The sequence below is a fragment of the Tyto alba genome, unplaced genomic scaffold (assembly GCF_018691265.1).
Source record: "Tyto alba isolate M040663 unplaced genomic scaffold, T.alba_DEE_v4.0 Super-Scaffold_6, whole genome shotgun sequence".
In the NCBI taxonomy this organism is placed as follows: domain Eukaryota; kingdom Metazoa; phylum Chordata; class Aves; order Strigiformes; family Tytonidae; genus Tyto; species Tyto alba.
Genome location: NW_024881327.1, coordinates 20,080,128 through 20,093,067, shown reverse-complemented (window position 1 = coordinate 20,093,067; position 12,940 = coordinate 20,080,128). Strand labels below are relative to the sequence as shown.

General features: G+C 46.4%; 1 protein-coding gene across 3 annotated transcripts in view; it reads left to right on the top strand.

Moving 5' to 3' along the window:
• Window positions 1-10,039, top strand: part of IRF2 (interferon regulatory factor 2) — a 44,162-nt gene extending 34,123 nt beyond the window's left edge. For 2 of the 3 annotated variants that reach the window (XM_032999107.2, XM_032999109.2), the window contains 3 exons: window positions 1,338-1,502; window positions 6,762-6,808; window positions 8,218-9,571. In XM_032999107.2, coding sequence (XP_032854998.1) covers window positions 1,338-1,502; window positions 6,762-6,808; window positions 8,218-8,529 — 524 coding nt within the window. In that variant the 3' untranslated portion in view covers window positions 8,530-9,571. Of the gene's footprint in view, window positions 1-1,337; window positions 1,503-6,761; window positions 6,809-8,217; window positions 9,572-9,607 lie in introns of those variants that run through there. The other variant, XM_032999108.2, reaches the window with a different exon arrangement.
• The last annotated feature ends 2,901 nt before the right edge of the window (window positions 10,040-12,940 follow it).

The window sequence follows — 12,940 nt, the reverse complement described above, 5'->3', positions numbered from 1 at the left end:
CATGTATATTTATCTTAATTCATCCAGCAATAGATGCTATCTTTTGCCTTTTTTAAACTTAATAATTAGAGTACTTAGGTCACTTAATAGAAGAATTTTGAGATCTACTGTCTTTTGTTGCCTACATGTTTTTCCCGACATGGTTGTAGAAAAAAAATGTACTGTCTGAATTTCCAACAACACAGCACAGTGTTTGTACAGAATTTGTTTGTATGAAGATTGTTCCCTTTGAAGCTTTATGTTCCAGTGAAAGAATATCTCTAGTCCTTCCCTTTCTCTTGGACAGCTGTGGATTCAGGTTAGCCATCCTCTAAGTCGGCTCCATCCCCATGCGCTCTTCCGATCTAGCTAGTGGCTTTCAGCTCCATGCTGGATAAATGCAGTTGTCATGTGTTCATGCTGCTGGGATCCATAGGGGAATTGTACAACACGGAGGGACTTGTCTCAGGCAGCTCCGGAGAAGGGAGATTTTGGCTTTCACCATACTTTTGCTTTGCTCAGTGACTTTTTGGTACCTCAGTTTATTCCCCTATTTCAAAAGGGTGTTGTGTAGCACAGTTAATGTCTGCAAAGCATTTCAGGACACTTGAAAAGCATCCATGGTGCCTTTACTTTGCAGAAATAAATAATGTTCGTTTGGAATTAAATATCATGTGCCCGGGGGAATAGGAAAACCTGTTAATAACTAACCAGCATGTAGCTTTTTATCACAGACCATGGGGGTTACAGACTACAGGTACAACTGTTTTTCTACATACTAGCGGTAGCATTGCAAGGATCAGTGAGAATAAGCATCTAATTGGAGGAGGAATTTTCACAGATCCATGTCATGTATAAATCAGAGTCCCACCATATTTTACATGACCATGTGGCCAGTTTTTTGCATGCCAGTTCTGGTCTTCTGGTACATCATTTACATGAGAGCATCCAGAGGCCATGGGATGTTGGCATCTTGCTGGGTGAGAATGCCTTCCAGGATTAGGAGAGATTGCTGTGGTCTGTATGTCCTGGTGAGACCACATTTCAGGGTGGAGGAAAGCCTCTGTACAGCTGGTATGTCATGGATGCTCAAGGACGTTATGTGTGAGAGCCAGGGGAGAATTAGGCATTTTCAGTTGTCACAAGTGGGGAAAAAAATGTCTCTGAAGGTGATGGAAACTAAATAAATCATGTTTCCTTTAGAAGTCCTGGCGAAGGCAGGTGGTGGGCATGGAAGAAAGTTCTGAGACAGTATTGAAGACTCAGTGAAATACCAGGCAGGCTCCAAGCACAGGCTGCTGGAGATGCAGCAGGGTTGAGATGTTATGACTAATCAATTTTTTATTTCTAACCCCAAGTTGTAGGACAGCCGCACCTTGATGGCAGCAGTGAGGAGCAGGTGATAGTTGCCAATCCTCCTGATGTTTGCCAGGTAGTAGAGGTGACAACAGAAAGCGACGAACAGCCCCTCAGCATGAGCCAGCTGTACCCCCTACAGATCTCCCCTGTCTCGTCCTATGCAGGTAAGCATCGTGGCATTTCTTTACATTCTTTTTTTGGAAATGTTTGGAAGACACCGGCAGAAAGGGGACTCTTCCAAAGTATCCAGCAAAGATCCAGAAATGTCTGTTCAGCTGCCTTCTGCATTTTTAGTGCAACTCAAAAACTCACAGTCCTCTGCTCATTTCACCTTGGGGAACAACTCAGCAGGTCTGAGGTTGGAAATGAAAGCTGCAGATTTTAGCCTGTGACTAATGGAAGAAGAACCTTTTTAGGTGTAATGCAGAGAGGTCTTTTTTCATCTTTTATTAGAGGGGCATTTTCAGTGATACAAATGATGTGCTGCAAATATTGTGTGTCCCCCTTGCCCCCTGACTTACTAAACATTAAAGGTCTTCTCTGCTCTATGTTTCCTCAGTGCCTAGCACAGTGGGCACAGAGCGCTAAGGGCCACGCTATTGGTATATTATGCAGATGTGGACCTGAGGGCCCTGAGGGTGTGGATCTGTCTTGTTACACGTAGTCTGCAGACTTGAACAGTCATGTAGCAACTGATAACAAGCGGTCCTGCAAGCAGCAGAGCTGTGGACGTCTGGCTTCCAAAGCTGGCGTCCCATCTGGATTCTCTGATATTTAACAAGGAGTGAGATAACAAACTTCCCTGAGTCAGGGTGCTAATGGTTTCTCTGTTTTTGTATGGCCCCTTATTTTCATAAAACTGGTGTGAAGTTAAGAGTCTTTGGCACTCTTCTGTCCAAGTCTGACAGTTCGTTCAGAAGTTGTTAGGGGAGAACAGATGCAAATACATACATGGACATGCTATATAGGGTCCCTGCAATCATCTAAGGCTTATTTCCATAGGAAGCAGGGCAAAGCCACATTTGAAAGTAGAAAAAGTTTCAGATCCAGCCTGTCCTTCCTTTTTTTAATGTGTTGCTAACTTGCAAGCCTCAGGAGACTGGGTAGAAACCCAAATGTAATCTTTTCAGGCAAACTTAAGTATTAGTTGTTCCCCATGCAATTTATTATTTTACACATGGTTTTGCCTTTGACTCATTAGGCTGAAATTACTTCCAGACGCATTTTTATAAAACACATATTTAGTAATTTTTATCTTTGGGTCTGGGAGAATAGTATGATGTTCTTTTGTATAGCCTCCAATGTTAGTCTCACACATGTTGATAAATGATTATGCTTCCCAGTGTGTTTAGTCTGTAATGGCCACAGCATTTAGAAGGGCTTTGCAAAGCGTAAGGCGGGGGGATAAGGATGCTTTAACTTATTGGCAGCTGGGAGACGGGGCCTTTGAAACATTTGACCTCTTTCCCCATGCTTCTTGCAGAACTTTTCCTGTCTATGTGAACATGACAATGATGCTTTCTTTTAACCTCAGCTACAGGATCTAAGTTCTTGAAACACAAACAAAAGTCACTGTCTTGGTCTGGAAGTCCATGGTGATTGCGTGGGCTGGAATGATAGAGTGGGGTGGTCTGGTGATAGTAGAACCACCCTGACATGGGCAAGTCATCAGGTACCTCCCCTAAAGTCAGTGCAACAAGCCTGCATAAGGAAAATGAGGCATGATTGAAGTACTTCTGCTGTCCCCTTATGTTGTCTTACTATCCTGGCAGCCTTCAGCTGTCCTAACTTATACCAAGACCTACGAGCCCATAACTCAGATAACACAGAGATGATTTCATGCCACTGGCACTCTTCTGAATGCATCTCAATGCAGCTTTTGATGATCCTGGTTACTCTAGCTAGAGGCCAGTAAGAAGCACTGTACTGCAAGGGTTGGTCCTGGGACAAGTCCTATTTAATATATCAATGATCAGAAGAGGTGTTGGAATACACCCTTGCGAAGTTTGCAGGTGACACCAAGTAGGGGACACCCGTTGATATGCTTGAGGGCAGGGTCACCGTCCAGAGACACCTGGAGAGTCTGCAGGAATGGGTCACCTTACAAAATTCATAAAGGACAGATGCCACATCCTGTGCCTGGGAAAGAAGAGCCCTTTGCAGTGTTAGAGGCTGGGGCTGTTGGGATGGGGAGCAGCTCTGCAGAAAGGTGGGTGGGCAGTGAGCTGAACATGGGACAGCAGAGCACCCTGGCCACAGAGAAGGCCACCAGCTTTCAGGAGCATGGCCAGTAGATCTAGGGGAGTGATTATTACCCTCTACTCAGCACTAGTTACACTAATTCTGAAGTATTGGATCTGGTCAAGCCCCTCAGTCCAAGAAAGATACAAGCAAACGGGAGCAAGTGAGTGCAGGGAACGGCTACCAGGATGATCAAGGGCTGGAGCACCCACTCTGTGAGGAGATACTGAGGGACTGGGGCTTCTTCAGCCTGGAGAAGAGATAGTTTTGGGGACCTCATAGCCACCTGCCCCTACCTGCAGGGATGTTATTGAGGAGGCAGAGCCAGGCTCTTCACGGTAGTATGTGGTGGGAGGATGAGAAGCAGCAGGCATAAATTGAAACAAGAGAACTCAGTCCAGATGGATATAAGAAAAAAAGTCACTTTTTTCACCACAAGGACAGTCAGGCACAGGATCAGGATGCCCAGAAAGGTTGTGCTGCCTCTGACCTTGGAGGTTTTCAAGACTTGACTGGGTGAGGCCCCAAGCAACCTGATCCAGTCCTGTAGTTGGCCCTGCTTTGAGCAAGAGGTTGGGCTGTAGACCTGAGGTCCCTTCCAACTCAAATTGTTCTATGAATCTCTGTTTTTTTAAAGCATGCATTTACCCTTGAGGGAGGAGTAAGGGCAGGGGTCTGTGGATTTTTAGAACCTTGAAACTTGTAGGACACTCTTGTGACTATTTCTGTTTTTGTCTTGTTTCACGCAAACCTGTACAGGAGAACCACGGGAACACTGGCTCTGTGCTCATGGTTTTGTTTGGTTGAGCTGCCTGCTGTCAGGTGCGATGGCTGAATGGCAGGAAGGAGTATGACCATAGCAGCTGTGCAGGAACAGTTAGTTTAGCTCTTCTGAAACAACGATAAAAAAAAAAAAGCAGCCTGAGGTATCAGCTGTCCTACATAAATCTGTTTTATTTCAAAATGACCTCTAGTTCCCTTCTGAGGTTACAGAGGCAAATGATGTGAGTGGCACTTGGAGTTTTCTCGTATTTCCACAGATGTCTATGAAATCCATTTTTTTTGGTACCAGCGGTGTTGTCAACCTCCTCTTGTGTTCGATACCGATTCAAATAACCTTTTTGATTGCGATAGCCTCTCTGACTTTCCATGCCCGAGTGGCTAGCTTCCCTGTCTTTGCTAACTATAGTGCTATCTCTTGCTCAGCATTTTGTTATGTATAAACACTGAGGATGGATTCCTTTTCAGCTGCATCACTTTTTTTTGTTGCCACATGTTTCTTCACGTCAGGGAATATCTGTTTCTTGTCTCTGTGTGGATTCCTCCTATTGATTCTATCTCCAGGGCCATTTCTCTGTTGCACAGATTAATTTCTGCCTCTCCTCCCCCCAGTATGGCTTAATTAGCCATCTTAATCATGTTGGCACATCTCTCTTTACCTGGGCCAGTGAATGAGAAGCTCTGCAGAGTATTAACTTCACGGGGCCTTGCAGTTAGATTTAACTTTTTGGACTGCTCCTCTGCTTACTGCACACTGCGGTGGAAGCTCTGGTTTTGGGGACATGCTGGCTTTGGAAGTAGTAGTCTGGAGTAGCTGAGCTGCCTGCTTCCTTGTTTCAGAAGGACTTTGGGTGCAGTTTAGATCCTGGGGTCTGAAAGAACAATTCAGACCATTGGTTTACAGCCCGCTGTCTAAACCGAACGCTTAGCCGAGCCTTGAGAGAAGGGCAAGGTGCTGCCCGTCTCTCTGAAGACATGCAGGGGCACAGTCTACAGGGCACAGTCTGTGCACCCTTAGCACTCATGTTATGTCCAATGCAGAGCACAGGATTGCTCTCTGGGAGGGCAGGATTGTGCTTTATGGTCGCAGGGGTGCAGGGGCTGCGCAAAGAAGTCTGCATGGGCTGAAATGTGTAACGCGGAGCGGAGAGTGAAAACTGGGACTTGAGAGCTCCCTTGCCTGCTACAGTAACTCACTACATCGTTCCTTGAACTTTGTAATTTCTGCGTTTCCGTTGGCTTAGAGTGTGAGTGACCCCTATCTGCTTGGCCCTGGTGGCATTGGTTGGAGGAAGACCTTTTCCAAATGCTGTTGGTAGCCTCAAGGATGCCTAGTGGTATCCTCCCAGGAAACAAGGCACAGTGGTTCCAAACCCCACAAGGTGAAGGGGACCTGCAATCCAGGCCTCTGCTTTTCTGGGTGAGGGTCTGGGCACTGGGTGGCTGTGCTGAAGGCAGCAGCCATTGCTGCAGACTGGTCCTGAAAATAAGGGTTTGTGCCCTGTCTTGGATATATCTGAGGCACGGCGCTCTCAGCCAGCCCATGGGCCAGGAGCCTGACCCTGAGACACCTGGAGACCTGTGTTCAGACACACATGGGCTTGAAAATACAGTCAGAAATCCTGGATTTCAGGCACTTCTGCAAAGGAGGGATGCAGCTGCAGGAGGATGGCTGTCCTGCTGGAGCTGTGCCGCTGTGTTTGCGCTCTGACTGAAGCGATGAGGGTGAGGGAGGCCGTGTGTGGCGGGGGGAGGTGATGGGGCTGGAGATGGTAGCATTTCCACTTGCTCCCATGGTGGGTGAAGGGTTGAGAAATAGACTGGGGGGGGTGAGGCTGGACATGGGTAGTAAAATCAAAACGGGAGCAAAGTATAACAACAGTAATAAAGCGCCAGAAGTGACAACAAGCCCTTGAGGCAGCAGGCTGAGATAACAGTTCATGAAACAAAAACACACTTATCTCCTCTGGGGTGGAGTTGTTACTGATTTTGCAGGGAGATAAAAGTAAGGATTTGCACAGGACTTTGCTATTTGCCAGGACTGGAGCTGCCAAGAGAGGGCAAGGGAGAGAGGGCATCCCCTGCTTGCGGGAGGCTCTTCCCTCTGCCCAGAAAACACAAATTTACTTCTTCCCTCTCTGTTGCTGTCTTTTCCAGGGTACAGCCATGTTTACTGTGATAACCATGTGAATTTACCCCAGTTGTTCAATGCAGCTGTGCTGTCTATCCCTTGGATTGCTATTGCTGCGGCAGAGGTCCATGCTCCTCCCTTGTTTTCTGGTCGTTTGGCTTGACTCTGTTTGCTTCCACTTGCTGGAAGTGGATCAGGCCTCTTGAGCTGGATTTTGCTACTGTAGATAGAATAGTGTGAGTTTCATTTTTGTTTCTGTTTTGTTTGACAGAAAGTGAAACGACCGACAGCGTTCCGAGCGATGAAGAAAATGCAGAGGTAAGTGTTTTCTGGATTTTTTGCACTTTGGAGCAAGGTCTCAAGAATAATGTCCTGAGGTGTTCTTTCCCCTTCTCTATTTGCAACTCTGTCTACCAGTAAAGTATTCATTTTGGTGATAGCTGGGGGAGAAAGGCAAACCAGGAAGGTTCAAGGGAGACAGACATTCAGATGATGGTCGCAGGATGGATATCTCTACAAGTTCTTTCCTCCTCATCTGTCTGAACTACAAGGAGATTAATTTGCATGATAAGATGTTTGGGAAAGCCATCAGCAGTGCCAGCTAGCTTGTTAATATGATGCATTGACATGGCTGGATAGTGAATATTTTATCTTGGTTGAAAGCATGCTCACTTTGTTTTCCTTAAATGGCACCCGAATTCATACAATTGGAGGAAATACTTACACATATGATAGAAATGCTACTTGAATGTTTGAGGTATGTGGGGCAGAAAGCTTTCCCAAGCAGTCAGCTGGGTATTGCTGGGTGGAAGGAATCCATGGAGAAAACACTCACCCCGTGAACGTTTCCTGAGCTGCACCTATGCAAAACCAGCACTCGTGTTTTCTTTTGGGTCTGCCATCAAGTGACCAGACCTACTGATCTCCATGAGTATTTGGAGACCAGGGGAAGCTCACTGAGGGCACTTAGATGCCCTGTGCTCCAGCTGCTTTTTGCAGAAGGCCTCTTACAAATCTCTCCCCTGCTGTGCCCCCCAGAAAGCCCTCTGAATCCTCCTTCTTGCAGAACCTCAGGTTGTGCAGCTGTGTAACAGCACACCTAACTCTCTTGGTTTTGTCTCTCATGCCTTGGTTAGGGTGGAGCCCATATATAGACTGACAGTAATGAGTCCCCAAACCTCCTTCGACAGAACATGCCATTGCGGCATTTGTGATGGGGAAAAGGACTGGATGCTCAGCTTTCCTGGGCGAATCTCCTCCCTGTCATGGGGGACGCACCGTCAAGTGACAGTGGTTTTCCTGGCAGCCTCGCCTGTGTTGACAGTTTGGGTGGTGCTGTTTGAGAGGTCTTGGGTCTCTGTGCCTGCCTCTTGGCAGGAGGATGCTCTCCCTGGTAGTGGAGGGTACACTTACATTTGGAGCTCTGAGGGTTTGGTCATCTGTATCCGGTTTTGTCTCCAGCATACTGGGAACAAAGCCTTTATTTTCCATCAGAGGAATGGGCAGAGCCCCTGGAGTGATGGAGAGCCATCGAGGTTTAGGCACACAACTTCAGAAAGGGAGAAGTGACTGAGAGCAAAGACAATCAAAGCCAGCTGCTAGAGGCTCGGGCTTTTAGAGATGGGTAGTTCCTGTGCAATTTGTGGATGTTTCTGTCTTAGTTTTGTCTTCATAAAGTTGCATTCACTCATATAGTCTTCCCTCCTTTTTTCCCACCCCTTTTCTAGGGACGACTTCATTGGCAGAAGAAGAACATTGAAGGCAAACAGTATCTCAGCAATCTGGGAATGAGGAACACTTCTCATATGCTTCCGAGCATGGCAACTTTTGTAGCCAACAAGCCTGACCTCCAAGTCACCATTAAAGAAGAAAGCTGCCCACTGCCTTACAACAGCTCCTGGCCCCCTTTCCCAGACATCCCTCTGCCACAAGTAATGTCCACAGCCTCCACAAGCAGCAGCCGGCCAGACCGTGAGACGCGGGCCAGCGTCATCAAGAAAACATCAGACATCACCCAGTCGAGAGTCAAGAGCTGCTAAGCCTTTGACGGTGTGTTTTTTTAGCTTTGTTTTGTTTGGTTTTGTATTTTACGTTTCTCTAGGAGAGGTTCATCCCTTGACGCACACAAGACAAATCTAAGGTAAAGCCTTGGCAATATAAAACATTGCTGTGTCCAACTCCAGTGCCGGAGTGTTTTTAACTCAGGACTCCAGCCGTCAGTATGTACACCTGAACCCAGGCGGATTTCCAAGGTTGCTATGTAGGAAAACAACCCCAGAACTTTGGCCCACTCGCAGGTTCCAATGTTTTGTAAGAGGACCAACCGACCACAAGGGAAGTGGTGCTGCTGCGCTTCTTGCTGTCAAGGCTGTGATGGAACTGAAAGCCTCAGAATGGAAGAGAAAATGTGAACTAGCTGGAATATTTTTAAATAAAGAAAAATCTATTGTGAATATTGTACATAGTGCAGTACTAGCAACGTTGCAGTCTGCTTCTGCACCTTATTAAGAAAGCACTTACGAAAGGCCTTTTATTACCTTGCTCTACTTAATGGCACATTGAAGGTCCCTCCCCACCTGTATTCTTTTCCAAGGCTATTCTTGCTAAAGTGTCTTTAAAGAATAGAGGAAAGGAAAGGAAGTTTAAACTTCCCATGTGGTTTTCATACGTTTTAAGACTGCTTTTCTCATGTTTGTTTCTAATCTGCTATGCTTGAATGCCGCGTGGTACAATAGGAAAAAAAAAAAAAGAAACCTATTACAGAGATATTATGCAAATTCCCAGATTTAAAAAAAGAAGAAAAATACTCTAATTCTAACCAGAGCAAGCTTTTTTATTTTTTATACAGGGGAATATTTTATTCAAAGTAAAATTCTAAAGTGAATATAATTTTTTTTAATCTTTTCTACAGCAAATTTATAATTTTAAGATTCAGTCCTTGGTTATCAGCAGTTATTACATCCTTGTGGCACATTTTTTTTTTAATTTTGTAAAGGTGAAATAGCTTTTATGAGCTCATGTAGCAATCAGATTATCCTGTGGATTGATAATAAATATGGTATATAGTTAAATTTTTAATAATCCTCTTGTTTGTCTCTCTTTTTTTTAATCTTTCAGAAGCCCCAGATGGCATGGGTTTGATAGGTGAATGTGACCTCCCGGAGTGAGCAGTTAGCGTGAGCCGCCTTACAATTTCTGGAGTGCCCATCTAACAAGATAGGAAGTACTGTGCTTGAGGCAGCTCGAGGTGGAAAGAGGAACTAGAGTTTAAAGGTGGCATACTCAAGGTGGCCAGAGGTTGGGAGTTGGGGCACCTCTTCTGCTGTCATTCGGTGGTTGGGCTTTGAGCAAGTCACCTCATGGAAAGAATCTTGTGAAAGTCTGCTCCCCACCCAACGCAGGCTCAGCTGTTCTCATAGATTAATGTTTAGCGTGCTCACAGTTTCTTTGTCCAGAAAAATCTCTTTTTACAGCATTTCAAGCAATAACTCATAATTAGTGGAATGAATCAGAAGTCAAATAAATATTCGCCAAGGCTTTCAACATCTACCACATGATGGCAAGTTCTGATTCCTCTGGGTCTTTGAGGGAAGCTGTCAAGTGTCTAATTAAGGGTGCGCAGTGGTTTGCGGGGTTTCGTGATGGTGGTGGACAGGCTGTGCCATAGACTCCATGAGGTGCTGTACGCTTTGGGCTGTCACTGCATTGGGTGGAAGTTGAGAGCACGTACCCTCTCTCGTTTTTTTTAAGATGTTGGAAGTTACACAGATTGATTCAGATATGTAAAATATGTGGCCACAGAGTGTCCTTCAGTTGTGGTTACCATTCCAATACTAGCCTGACAGATAGTTGAGCTGAGTGCCATGTATACTGGGCTGATGGGCAGGAACATCCATGAAAATGGCTGTCACATGGAGATGTGCTAACTGGCTATTGAAAAGGGAAGACAAACAGTAGGATTTTGCTGTGTTCTTAACCTGATGCCACAGTTTCAAATGTTGTCAGAAGTCCATGTGAAACTTGCAATTTTGTCTTGCCAACCCACTGCCCAGTGGCCTGGGAAGACAAGGTTAGAGTTTTGGTTAGTGTTGAGAGGAGGAGGAAGCCCCAAGCAGTATTTGAAGTGAGGCTGAAAACTCATAATGGTTAAAATCATTGTATGTAAACTTTCTGGTCTCTGTTCCTTTCATTTGGTCGTGCATCTACCCTTCCAGTGGCCCTCTGGGTCCAGAGAGCACAAGGTTTGGTCTTCCTCCTCAAGGAGGTCTATGTGCTATGTGTTACAGTGAGTCGCCAGCATCCTGAGTCCTTTGCCAGCAGGGTTATTGAGGCTCATGGCAGGTTTCTTAGTTTTGGGGCTCACTTGGGATTATATTTGTATTTTCTTAAGATGGCCTGCTTTGTTTTTTGGAATTTTTTTCCACACTTCCTAGCTAAAGTTTGAAGTTGTTCTGTAGCATCTCCTAGTGCCTTTTAAGATGATGGGCGCTTGTTTGTTAGGGAGGGACCTAGTAGGGTAACAGACAAGCCTGGGCTGGAAGAGACCCCTGGGGCACATTGGGTCTAACTTTGTTTTGAAAGCAGGATCTTAGAGTGGGTTATCTAGGGCTCTGTCAAACCACATCTTGAATATTTCCAGCAAGGAAACGATCTTCTAGGTTTCATGAATCCCTTTCTTCCAGCCTTTCTTTGTGTGGCAAGTTGCCTGCCCTGCAGCTGGCCCTCAGGGTGGTGTTGTGGTTGGGGCTGGGAGCTGCAGGTGGAGAGTGGCTGGAAAGGGGCTGTCCGGGGAGACGTGGGGCTGGGAGAAGAGTTATTGTGGGGAAGGAAGAGCTGGATTAGGTAGAAGAGAAAGCACCAAGTTGCTCCTGTGTTGGAACTGAGAAGGGGCTGCCAAACTCAATGGAGGGCTGATGCTTGAACCCTCCTCTTGGAAAGGCTTGTTTTTGTATAGGAAGGGCTGCAGCACCAGGGCTGAGGCTGAGCCTAGGGCGAGGGTCAGGGCTGAGGGAAAGAGAAGGCTCAGTTGCGTTGGGGCTGGAAAGCATCACGCAATGTAAACTAAGTGCTGGTGCTCATCTTCTCTTCCGAGGAGTATTTAGTCTGTGGATGGAGAGGCTCTTGCCTCTGGCACAGCTTGGGTTTAGCATTAAGAGTTAACGCTGAAAGTCCAGAGGTAGGTCTGTGAGGAGGCTGGAAAGCATCTTTCGAAGTAAACAGAGCTGACTCAAGGCTTTTGTTTTTCTGAAAGCAGGGCTGCTGTTTACCTCCGCAATGGCTGCTCTCTCCTCCCGTTAGATTGGTGGTAAATGTTGGCACGTCTCTGCAGGCCTCCAGGCAAGCAGCCCTGTCCCATGCATTATATACTGCAAGAGGCAGTGGGCTTTCCTCGTCTGTAGCAGTAGTTTGAGCTCCCTGCCCCTCACTCACGGCACTGAGGAAGCATCTCAGAGGCCTTGTGCCTTCCTGCAAAGCCTCTTGTTATGTCTGACCTTCTTGCATAAGTGCTCCCTGACCTCAGTCCTGCGTGTCCATCTGAGAGAGGGAACACACTTGCCCTTTATGGTGAAACATTTCAATTTTCTCAGTCCCTGAGGCTCATTCAGGTGCCTACATGGAGCCTGGGCTCCAGCAGGGCTGCCGAAGAGGAGTGAGGGCTGAGCTGCCTTTTCTGTGCGTCCTGCATGACTTTGGGTGAGAGCCTGCCTTCAGCAAGCCCTGCGGGTCACTGGGGTAAGGAGGTGGTTGCCGAAGGGCTGCCTGAGTGTTTCTAGGTATATAAATCCTTGTCTGCAAAGTAAACTGCTACTTGCCAGGAGAAGGATTTGCTACTTTTAGCATCAGCCATCTGAAATTTAGGAGTAGTTGACGAGGAAAGGCAGGCACCTCCAGTTTAACCCATGCGTTAATCTTTACGTAGCTAAAGCAAGTTGTGTGGTCACATCTTGCCTCTGGTCATTCCAGACGAGAGTTGGTGCCATCATGCCAACAGCCGGGTAGCTTGGCTCACTCTCCCCTGGGTCTGGCGAGGAGGGCAGCTGCGCTGCAAAAACACTAACCCCCACCCTGCTCTGGTAGCTACACAATAAGAGACACACACACACATACCTTTGGGAACGGCGTGCATACTTGGTAAATTCCCCTCTTCCCAGGGCTTATACATTTGAAGTTCTTCCAAGAGGTATCCAAGCACTGGAGTTACAGTACGTATCCATAACAGTGTTCCATCAAAGAGAATATCCACCATGCAAAGGCAGTAACGCCTCTGCAGCTTGCTCAGACCAAAAGCAGTTGGCCAGCCACAGGGTGATGTAAATGCAAAGGAGGATTTCTTCAGGCTGGGACATCAGACTTTTTTTCTGAAATGCAGTGTTTGATTACATTTGTTATCTGTGCTTGCAAAACTATGCAAAGCCATAAAAAAACATCCAGCCTTTAATAGCACAATTC